General features: G+C 33.1%; 1 protein-coding gene across 1 annotated transcript in view; it reads left to right on the top strand.

The window, feature by feature from the left end:
• Positions 1-12756, top strand: part of PARD3B (par-3 family cell polarity regulator beta) — a 1311536-nt gene that overhangs the window by 185880 nt on the left and 1112900 nt on the right. Inside the window, exon 2 of the mRNA XM_044669413.1 lies at positions 684-785. Within this exon, the coding sequence (XP_044525348.1) occupies positions 684-785 (102 nt within the window). The remainder of the gene's footprint in view (positions 1-683; positions 786-12756) is intronic.

The raw sequence follows: 12756 nt of genomic DNA on the forward strand, positions 1-12756 counted from the left end.
CTAAATAGGTAAATTAATTTGGGTAGAATTGTCATTTTTATTATGTTAGCTCGTCCTACCCATGAGCAATCAATGGCTTTCCAATTGTTTAGATCCAGTTTTATTTGTTTGGTAAGTGTTTTGTAGTTGTTTTCATATACTGGATAACTCTTAATTCTCTCTTGTTAACACCATAAGAAATCTTAAAAATAGAGGAGGAAATGCTGAGGTTCAAAAGTTGATGGAGCTGAATTCACTCTATATACATTTTTTGACTTACTGCCATGATGTCCTGTAAGTCTGCACGACTCTGAAGTTCTAGGCTCCAGGACCCTTTCATGACATCATTTTCATCTTGCTGGGGATTATAAAGGCATTTTCAGGAATATAGCCCCAACACTTTTTTTCAAAATATATTTGGTTAAATTGTTGATGATGGAAAATTCCCCTGGAATATATCTTGTAGATTTCTGAATAAATTGGTTATAATAGCTCATAGCTAATAATTCATTATTTCCCCATAACTTTTGTTAATCATCTTGACTTAAACTAAAAGTTAAGATAAGATATGAAAAACAAATTATTTTTGTTTCAGATAACTGTGTATTTATCTTACAGCAAACACTTGAAAAATGTTATGCACTAAAATAAATTTAAAATGTTTGTTTAAAATCCCTTTAAAAAAACTTGATTTTTACTTTTAGGATCCTGGAGATTGGGTGAAAATTCATCATTTGGAGTACATGGATGGAGGAATACTAGACCCAGATGATATATTGGCAGATGTTGTTGAAGACAAAGATAAGGTAGATGACTATATTTAAATTATTCTTCTTAAAATCTATGCTTTTTTGAGAGATTGAAATGCTTAACAAATTTTGAGGTAGTTATTTTTTATCTGTTCAGGGTAACCTAGACAGCCTAGAACTCATAATTTCTCTTCAAATGTTTGGAGAAATGTTGGCAGAGTTTGCAGTTCAGTAATGGTGTTCTGATTATTGGATATCTCATTTTGGTGTGTTTCTTCTTTGCCTTGATAATAGAATATGAGATGCAGCAATAGCTGTCCAAAATATCTCTGAATGTTTTGGTTTTTATAATCATTGCTATCCCTCTCAGCTATCTCACTTGGCCATTCCATTAAATATCTGGTAAAATTAGAGAATGTGAAGTTTAAAGATGATATAATACAAAGCAGGGTGAAATACTTAAGGAGGGATTTCTCTAATATTTATTTTTAAAGTTGTTCTTTCACATAGGTGCTGACCAAAGGCATAATTCTGTTTAGTATATTATTTTTCTTTTCTTTTTGTTAAACCCTTACCTTCCATCTTGGAGTCAATACTGTGTATTGGCTCCAAGGCAGAAGAGTGGTAAGGATAGGAAATGGGGGTCAAGTGACTTGCCCAGGGTCACACAGCTGGAAAGTGTCTTGAGGTCAGATTTGAACCTAGGGCCTCCCATCTCTAGGCCTGGCTCTCAATCCACTGAGCTACCCAGCTGCCCCTATTATTTTTCTTGATGATTTGAGATAATTCAACACCCTAAGCACTTTGTATCTTTTATTTTCCCCAATGGAAGCAAAAATGTACACTACATTGTCATTATATGATATAATAAGGAATATTGACAAAAATAATATAGATGAGAAAAAGATTGATGAGAAGAGAGTCGGTGAGGAGGTTGAGAGAGAGTCAAACAGGAATAATTTATTAAGGACTTTCTTTGTATCCCTGCCTAGACTCTGACAGATATGTCCTGCTAATCATTGTCCATCACGATCTTCAGAATCAAAAGAGGCAGAGGCAGAAACTGGACATGTGATTTTATTGGTGTAAAAAGTAACTAAAAAAGAACTTTCATTAGAGTCTAGCACCTTCTTCTGATGCTTCTTACTGTTTCTCCTAATGTAGTTTGTAGTTGTTCAATAATACAGGTGTTTTGTATTTTTGATTAAATAATTTTACATGATAGCATGGATTACCTCAAAAGATTAATAGATATAATCAGAAAATTTAGATTCATATGCGAGCTTTGTTGCTTTGTGACCTATCTGATTTATGGCAAATTACTTCATCTCTCTTGACCTCAATTTCCTATTTGTACAATGAAAACGACTTGGGCAAGGCACTTTATAAGGTGTCCTGTTTAAATACTTCTGTCCTGTATTGTTGTCCTTTCAACTAGATTTTAGGCTTCTGGCAGGTAGAAAGACAAATGGCAAAGGAGGGAGGGAAATCATTTGTTAGTATGCTATAGAGCGCTTTACTTTGTTTTGTTTTTTAACTTTGCTCAGCAGAACATTTTAACTGTGGGCTATTTATGAGAATAAAGAAATAAGTTTATGAAGCTATTCTTTTAACAGGTTTTAACTACTCCCATAAATGATGTTCAGAAGATGAAATATTGATATACAGATTGTATCATTTTTGTAAATCTTGAGCCATCATCTTAATATTAATCTTTAGTAGCAAAATAAGAGTTGTACCTGGGATTGTTTTCTGAAGAAGTTAGAATTGATGATATCAGATCTAGCTCTGCTTCCTTTTGGGCTTTGAGTTCTTATTTTATAGATGATGGGATTCAAAATCATGTCTTCCTTACTCCAAATCCAGTGCTCCATCTGCTATACACCATGCTATCTTTTGTTATGTATTTCATGTGTTTTTATCTATATTCTGACTTAATGAATGCTTGTAGGCTTGACAAGATGAAGGATCCATTTAGACGTGAAGTTGGTTGGAATAGCATTCTGTGGGGTTCGTCTCTATATTTGTCTTTATTTTTTGAGAAGTGCAACTTTAAAAAGCCTATTCATTTAAACTCCTTATTTGTATTTCTTCCCAAAGATGTAAGAGTGAAGAAGCAAGAACTATGTCTTTGGTATCTAGAAGAGATGAGACATGACTTGTATCATCTTCAAATTTGAGTTGCATGTGTTTCTATCTTCATTTCATTATTTTCAAGCTTTTGCACAGCCTTAGTCTTCTAGATTCTGGTAAGGATTTACCAAAAACCTTAGAATCTTGAATTGCAAGAAGGAAAAGAAAATGTGAAAAAACAAGGAAACAACTTGTGAAAGATCCCCTATGTTCTATTCCTGGCATGGCTGAACTTCCTGCCCTGTGCGGTTCTCCCCTTACCTAGCATCCCTGACATTGCCTAAATGTTTTCATTTCACTTTCTTTATATCTCTGGATGGCTATACCTATTAGAAATTAATTTAAGATAAGAAGTAACCTTTCAGAAAAAGTTACAGTGCCATTAGAAGGTTAAGAGCCTATATTAGTAATTCACACATTAATATGAATTCATTTAATCAGATTGCTTTAATCCTAATGTCTAGCTAAGCTATTTCCTGCATTGAGAAAATAAAATTTTTTATTGGAAAGTTGTATCATTTTGGAATAGCTTGAGGTGAGGCAGAGGCTGCTCTGGTAAGCATTAGTCAACCAAATGTAGGCATTTATTGAGTATTTACCATAATCTAGGCACTGCTTTAGACTCTGATTATATAAATACAAGGAACAGAACAATCCTTATTCTTAAGGAGATTGTGTTCTATTGTGGGAGATGACAAAAACATATATAACTGAATACAAAATTAATATTAAAGGCAAGAGTCAAGAAGACTGAAACTCAAATCTGTTCTGTAATACTAGGTATGTGAAACTGAGAAAGTCACTTAACTCTTGCCTGCTCCAGTTTCCTTGTCTGTAAAATGAGGATAAAGCATCATTTCTTTGGATTGTCATGTAGATGAAAATAATTGTTTTTAAAGTGCCTTTCAAACTGTAAAACTTTATAAAACACTAGCTATTATTATGGTCACCATCATCCCTCATATTTGTATTGTTGTGTGATATAGATCATCGATTAGCAAAAGATACTGATAATTAAGCCATTTAATAGACAAGATGCTTCAGTGTGGACCTTAGTACCCTTTTCTTTAGACCACCACTATGCTTAGGCTTTTTTTTGGAATATGAGAAGCTAGGAGGATGCCAAAGACACATTCTTTCTATTTCCACATTTTGTTTAGATGTAACTTTGTGCCTAATAGTGGAGAAATGTAAACTTTTTCTACTCATAGAAATTACAATGTACCTCTTTCCTTCTTTCTCCTTAGCCTCAGAACTTTTTCAGCTACTTTATGAATTCCATAAACTATTTAGGACAAGCCTGGGATCCTTGCCACCCACATATAGGATAGCTTGGAGGATGGCTTGTATTACCTTTTGCCCTTTGTTTTTGGTGTTGCTTAATTAGCTTATTCTATGTTCATGTCTTGTTTCTCCAAACTAGATTACAAACTCTTTGAGTTTAATGAAAAGTATGGTATTTACTTGAATTCTCCACACTTCCTTGCATACAATAGACAACATATATTTGTTGATTAACTGATCTTAAAAATCTTCTTAATTCCTATTCTTATTCTACAGGACTTGGTGTGCTATTTTGTGTGTGTGTATGTGTATGTGCAAGTGCAGCCCCTTAACAACTTTTAGCTTTTACTAGCTAAAAGAATCACGTGAAACTCATTAATTTGACAATTGTGGAAAAGTTGAGCACAAAGGTAGCTATAAGGATCTTTTTTTAAAAGACTGTTATTTGTCATTTTTAGTATATGACAAAATGGGAGCTAAATATTGACTACCTGCCTGTAAATAGGTTGGGTTGTTTTTGAAACAAGAGGAAAATGATTGTATTACTTTGTGTTTCATTAGTATAAAGAGTGAGGAAGGTCCATGGAATGTTGGACCAATTCCTTCTCCCTCCCTCCCCCCCCTAAAAAAAATTATGGGAGAACTTGAATAATAGTTGTGGGATAGGCAAGAATGGGTGAGTTATAGTCTGTTTGCTTACATCAGAGGCCCATTTCAGTAATATTATTACTAAGACTAATTGATTTTTTTGTTGTTTTTTTTGGAAGATTTTTTTGAGGCATGGTTTTGGCTTATCTTGTAGAAAGAATTGTGCCATGATTTATAATACACAGAGTGAAATTATTAGTAAGGACAAATACTTAACATGTATTTTAATCAATTAGTAACAGTTCCTGCCCATAAAGAGCTTACAACTTAATATGGAAGACATAAGCAAACAAATTGGTACAAACTAGTTCTATATGGCGTAATTAAATAATTAACAAAGGAAGGCACTAGAATTAAGAGAGACCAGGAAAGTCCTTCTTGAGAAGATGGGATTTTATTTGGAACTTGGAAGGAAACCAGGGAAGTCAAGAGGTAGAGATGAGGCACTTAAGAAATGTTTGTTGACTTTTTCATGGTTTAGAGATTTATCCTCAGTTAGAGTGGTTACCATATGTTTTGTGCCTTTATATTTTGAATTCAAAAGTTAAATTTTGACAATCATTATTTTTTGGAGACAAATTTTGTTTTATTAACTTTATTAGGTTTTAGGAATTATTCATGGAAACACATTTTTTAATTTATCCTATTTATAGTAGGTTCAAGGAAGGGGAGTTAATACAATTTTTGGGAGGATTTCTCTTCAAAATTAAATTACATTTTCCTTAAAGACAATCTAATTGCCATAGTTTACCATTATGAGTTGGCATTCAGATAAATTGTTTTTTGTAAAATAAAATACCAGAATGAATATAGTAATGCTTAACTTAAAATCTGGATTGTTTTACAATGAAAATGTTAGGTTTGGCATAATAATTAGCACTTAGTGATGAAATGCATTTAAAAATGGAAATTGGTTTGCACCTTGAATATATTAGTAACCAAAAGAAGATGCCTTGTTGATGAACAGTGACTGGTTGCTAAGCACCCTCTGTTGCCCTCTAGTGGGACCCACAAATAACTAGAAACCTACAGAAAGGTGGTTCTGGAACAATCTGAATTTCTACCAGCTATCTTTCAAAAACAGAGAATTTTACTGTATTTTAAAAATAAGACAGATCCCCAAAATTGAGTAATAAAATCATGAATTTAAATTTTGATCTATTGTTGTCCTATTTAAACAAATCCATTATTGGTCAATGCTCATGAATCTTTTGTAAAATGCTTAAAACAAGCACTTTGAGTTAATAAAACATTCTTTTTGGTGAGATATTCCACTCCCTCTACCCCCCCAAGTTTCTCTAGTTGAACAACTGGTTTTGATAGAACATGGTTGTTTTTATTAAGCACATATTTAAATATTTTCGGAATTCTTTGGAAGAAAAAGTTGTCTTATAAGTGCTAAAAACAGGGATACATTTCCCCCTCAATCCTAAACTTAAAAAAAATTCAGCAAGGCTACCATTGCAAGTGAAATTTTTTAATCTAAGAATTTTAGCCAATAATGAATAGGTGTGATTTGAAATATATAAATATATAATTTTTAAAAGAATCTACATGCCATGTGGAATGGTGCTGGTGGTGTTAGTGAAAGTGTGACCTAGAGGGTTTAGTGTGACAGTTTCTAAGGGTTTCTTTACTCATCAGGGAAGAATCTGATTTGCAAACACCTCTGGCTCCTCCATCAGTTTTTCCATATTGTTAGCTAACTCCATTGCTGTTTATAGAAGTAAGAATCTGAGAGTTGGATAGGACCTTAGAGATCACCTAATCTACTCTATGCCCAAGAAAAGTGAAACCCAGGAAAGTGAAGCAACTTCTTTTCTCCAGTGTTGTAGGCTTTCTTGAACTCCAGCCAGGTATCTCCAGCTCTCTCATGATCATTTCGATTATATATTCCATGTCCCTTAAACTAAATATTTCTAAAATTCTTCATTTTTTCCTCCTTTAGTCTACTGGTCTTTCCCTTTTCCTGTTTCCTGTTACCCTGTTTCTGTTATAATCATGGACAGTTTCCCACCCCCAGATTCAGAATCTTATTTCTTTGTTCTCTTCATTCTTATGTCCAGTTACTCACCAATTGTTGTTAATTCTTTCCTCAAACATTTTTTTTCAGATGAATCCTTTATTTTCTAATCCCCAATTGCTACTTTGTATGGTCAGAGTGATTATCCTCCCAGACCTAGTCCATGCTATAGAGATATGACAAGTTTTCTTGCTTTATTTCTTCCATTATCCAGATAATACAATGATTTTCTTCTAATGATTAGTGGTAGACTTAGTGCTGGAGCTCAGATTTCCTAATGCCTAACCTACAGTTTCCATTACTCCACATCACTTCCTTTAAGATGTTTTTTATAAAAATTGGTGGAAGTCTGATCTGATCCAACTATTTTGGAGAGAAATTTGGAATTATACCCAGAGAGTTATAAAAATGTATATACCCTTTGGCTCAGCAATATCATTGCTAAGTCAGTTTTCCAAGGAGAGTAGGGGGAAAGGGAAAGCTCCTATATGTTCCAAAATATTTATAGTAGCTTTCTTTGTAGTGGCAAAAAACTTGGAAGCTGAGGGGATGCCCATCATTTGGGGAATGGCTAAACGAATTGTGCTATATGATTTTGATGAAATACTACTGAGCCATAAGAAACAATGAACAAACTGACGTAAAAAAAAACCTGGAAAGAACTATATGAGAAAATTAACAGTGAAATAAGTAGAGCCAGGAGAAAGTTATACATAGTCATGAAACTAATGCTATAAGGATAAGCTGAGAATGTTACCTCCAGAAAATGAACAGAAAGATAAAACATGAAAGATTTATTTAATCATTAATTATTTAATTTATATGAACATGGTGGCCTCCATAATGATATCCTTTGTAACAATGGAAGAGTAAAAAGAAGGTGGAACATATAGATATGAAGAAAAGTAAGTTAAACATATAGGACAGTGATTTCCAAAGTGGGTGCCACCGCTCCCTGGTGGGTGCTGCAGTGATTCCGGGGAGCGGTGATGGCCACTGGTGCATTTATCTTTCCTATTAATTGCTATTAAGATTTAAAAAAATTAATTTCCAGGGGGCTAAGTAATATTTTTTTCTGGAAAGGGGGTGGTAGGCCAAAAAAGTTTGATATAGGAGATTTATGATTTGTTTACATAATTTCTTCTTTAAATGTGGAAATGCTTGTTTTGTTTGGGTTTGTAATAATTTGTAATAATAAAAAATTTTTAAAAGAATTTTTACACAAAGTTAGAGCTCAATAAATATGTATTGCTTTTATTTTTGAGCCAATTAATGCCAGAAACAACCAACCTTTTGGCTCAACCTAGTGTTTATTTCATTACTCTGCCACATTTCTTCCACTATATTTACTTGTCTTCTCTCAAAATTTTTTCTGTTAGGAAATGTGGACACAGTTCTATCCTAGAGGGGAACAGTTTGACATCTATGTTTTTGAGAAAAATAATATTAGATACAAAGAAAAATGAGAAAGCAATGTTGATTTAAAATAACAACTTAAATAAAAAGTAGTTATCACTAGTATCAGATTTTCTGTCCATGATGCCTTTTTGAGCCGAATATATTTATTAATGTTGTTGGCAATTATTCCATGGAGTGTGTTGTTAGTTGTTTTTTTTTTCATTTCCTTTGTAGCACAAAAATTTCATTAGCGGGTGGAAGGGGAAAATTGATAAAGGTAGGTTATGTCCTAAGTTGACTGGGGATTAGAATAAACAAGCTAGTTTTTTAAAGAAGTATTAAAAAACTTAGTTCTTATTTCCTTTCCTCTTTGTACCAAAGAAAAATTGAGAAAAAAGCATGAAAAAGAGAATGAAAGTGGGGAAAAAAGATTACATCCACTGTATTTAATAGTACTGTATAACATTATTTATGTGACCAATATAATCAGAGACCGCATAAGTTGAAAACCACACCTAATAGAAAACCCCATTATTTAATAGGTATTTCTTATATGAACATTATGATATTTCTTAGGCTATCAAAGTTACTGGCATCACTATTCTTGTGCTCTGGGGCCATTATTAATAACTAAATATTGTTAATTAAACAAAGAGAATCATTGCTCTGACATGGATACAACGTATCACAAGGGAGAACTCCAGAGAAAGACTGATGCAGGAACTAATGTTTGGGGCAAAACAAAATAATGGCTCATACTAAAACTTCTCAGAATGAATATGATTGGAAAAACTCTCTGTCACTTAAAATGCCATCTAGGAAAATGATGTGTATTTTAGGACATTATTTAAAATATTTATTTTATGCATTTTTTGACTTTTTTTCTATTGCTAATGGTGTTAACCTGAATTCACATGTGTTGAATTCATGTAAAATGAGGTCCTACTTTACTTGTAATTCACCCCACTTTCCTATTCTTTAGAAGAGGAAAGAATATACCAAATTTGGTCTTTATATTTGTTATGAGTTTTGATCTCTGTAATGTTTTAGTTTGCACTATAATATGCATATTATTCTTTTGACTTTGCTTTCTTTTTTCTGTATTAGTTCATATATATACATGTATATATATCTTCATATATTTCCCTAAATTCCACATAGTCATCATTTTTTAGGAAAACTACAGTTTTAAGAAATCTAAATAACCAATGAACAAACATGAATAGGCAGGGAGCACAAAATTTGGTGTAAGGGAATCTTACTTTCATTATAATTGCAAATTAATTCATATTAAATAATTAAACCTTTTATAGTAGTCTTTTATCCACATATTTGAAAAGCAGATCTATGAAGATTCCACTGGGGCTGAATAGAAAGGGAGAATGCTAGCAGGAGCATCCTTCCCTCTTGCCATCCTTTATTCCTTTCCCCACAATCTCAGGCTACCCCAGACCCTTTCTGGATTTAAGTAGGAAGAAGTGCCAATAGAAGAAACCTTTCTCTTAAGATTTGGACTCCTGATTAACCTTCTTTGGGCAGGATGGGAAGATGCCTGAGGGGGAAACCTTTGACCACTGCTTTTCCTTCACTCTTCCTCCAACCAGGCTTCTTAGTTTTCACGTAGTGGCTGGGAAGAAAGAATTGATAGAGCTATTGGATGACCTCTTCACTTGGGTGATACAGCAGCCACCACTTTTCCAGTGAAATGGAGAAACACTTGGTCTTATCATCTGACCTGAATTTGCTTTCCAAATGCTGGGGCAAAGTTATCTGATCTCCTGGTACACCGTAAAGGTCCTTGGCCTTGACATTCATCCATAACTGAACCATTAGCATTCTTGGACCCTTTAATATGAACTTCAATGAACTCTATTATATGTATTCTTTTCTATAGAGTTTGAGCCCCCTAAGAGCTATTTAATTTTTTCTGTTTGTATAACTAGCACCTAGCACATTTTTAGCACATAGTATGAATTTAATAATGCTTTTTCATTCACTTATTAATTTTCTGTTCCAGAATTATAATGGATGCTTATTTAATATGGCCTTTTCTAATTACTAAATTTCTTTTGTCTAAAACTTGAGTCTCTAAGAAGTCTGTGGGTTTGCAATTGGATAATAATAGCTAACTTTTATATGGTGCCTTAAGATTTGCATCATGTTTCTCAGTTTCTATTTCATTTGATTGTTATAACAGCTTGGGGAGACACAAGGCCTAATGTGAGCGTAGACCTTCCACTTTCCAGGTGGAGTACTCTACTCCCTTGCCTTTCCTGCAATTTAGATGCAGGGGAAAAGAATGAAAAGGCTGGGAACATTTTAGGAGAGCTACTATTTTGGGAAAACAAGAAGTTAAGTGGACTGTTCTATATACAGTATAATTCCTCCCCCCACCATAGAATAATTTATTTCACTCCAATTTTTAAAAAACCTTTTTGTGATAAAAAGAAATTTGATTAATTAGATATTTTTATTGAGCCTCCTTTACAATTACAGATACCTCTGGGAAGGCTAAGGGTCTAAGTGAACCTGTTACTTGCACATTGATATGAATTAATTCAATAATACTGCTTTCCTTAAAATCTTATCTTGAGTCATTGTAGAAATGCAATTTGCCAGATATTAAGAAGCAAAGTTTCTTTGGAGCATGAAAGAATAGGACTCGTCTATTTTGCTCTATTCTCAAAATTAGGGTACTTAAGTGAAAGAACTATGTTCCAAATAAGAGGAATCAGCAATTGTGAGAAACTGTGTTATCCTTCCATTAGAATTAAATAAAGGAAATTCTTTTTCCTGTTTTGTTCCAAATGATTTTACTTATAGGATTTAATGAAAAATAATAGCAAACTTTAGCCACAAGAGGAGTAGAATATGATCTGTGTGCTAGTCTGTGAAGCCAACTATGATTCCTAATAGTTTCCATGGGTAAACGAGTTCCAACTTCCAAATTAAGTGACTGACAAACTTTGAGAATACAATTTGTTTCTAAGTTGTAGATTATAAACAGATTGAACATATTGATCCATTCTAGTTCTTTTAAAATTAATTTTTAACAGTGCTTAAATTGTACTTTCATCCCAAGAGAAATCATCCTTCATTAAATTGAGAGTTATTAGTGAGCATTGGATGAGACTATTTAATTTTCTGCTCACTTTTTTCTTTCTTTCCTTCTTTACACACTTTAGGAAAAAGCTTCCCAGGGTAGACCTTAATCAGAGCTCTAAATGTAAAACTTATTCAGGTACAATATCTTTGTTAACCTTATTTAACCTCGAACTGGGAAATAAAAGAAATAACATACATGTACTTAATACTTAACATTTATAGGACAGAATGACCTAGAAATAAGATGATTAGAGATTGTCTAAACACACACAGAGGAATATTTGATTTTAATAGATAGAAAATGACTCATGTTGTTTTAAACTTTTAAAAGGAGTTTATTCTTGGATTTGTAGGTTAAAGACTTTACATTGTGCTATTTTTAATATGGGCATCTTGTTTTCTTATGTTAAGTTTGAAGGAAATATAGATAGTTTTGCATAGAAGTGAGAGGATGGGGCAGAGTCAAGATAGTGGAGAAAAGGCAGGACCTACTTGATTTCTAACAAATTACCTTCCAAACGACTTTAATATAATGCATCAAAATGAATTCACATAAATGGTGTGAAATTGCTTTTACAGAGGAGTGTAATATGGGGGAATTGGGGAGGGATATACTTAAATCTTACTCACATCAAAATTGGTTGAAAGAGGGAATAACATACACAGTTGGGGATAGAAATCTATCTTATCCTGTAGGAAGGTAGAATCGAAAGGGTTTAAGTGGAGGGACTAATAGAAGGGAGTACAAATTAGGGGAGATGTTGTTCAGAAGTAGAGCACTTTTGAGGTTGGAGTCCGTGAAAGGAGATATAATAGGATAAACAGGGAAAATGATTAAGGGAAATACAAAGTAATCATAACTGAAAAAAAAATTTACAAGTTTAACGAAGGCCTGACTTCTCAAATACGTAGAAAAATGAGTTATTGACAAGAAAACCATTCCCCAATTGATAAAAAGGTCCAATCATCTGAAAAGGCATTTTTTAAAGATGAAATAATCAAAGCTATCTATAGTCATGTGAAAAATGATCTAAATCATTATTGATTAGAGAAATGCAAATTAAAAAAAAACTCTGCAGTGTCACCTCATACTTATCCCAAAGAGATAAAAAACAAAATGAAAAAGGGACTTATTTATACAAAAATATTTATAGCAGCTCTTTTTGTGGCAGCAAAGAATTGGAAAGTGAAGGGATACCCATTAATTAGAGAATAGCTGAGTAATGGAATACTATTGTGGTATAAGAAATAATGAGCAGGATGATTTTTAGGAATACTTGGAAATACATGAACTGATGCAGAGTTAAATGAGCAGAACAAGAAGATCATTGTACATGGTAACAATAGTATCGTCCAATGAGCAATACAAGATCCAAGACAATGCCAAAGGAGTCATGAAAATTGCCATCTACCTCCAGAGAATGAACTAATGCAATC

Source organism: Gracilinanus agilis, chromosome 3 (assembly GCF_016433145.1).
Source record: "Gracilinanus agilis isolate LMUSP501 chromosome 3, AgileGrace, whole genome shotgun sequence".
In the NCBI taxonomy this organism is placed as follows: Eukaryota; Metazoa; Chordata; class Mammalia; order Didelphimorphia; family Didelphidae; genus Gracilinanus; species Gracilinanus agilis.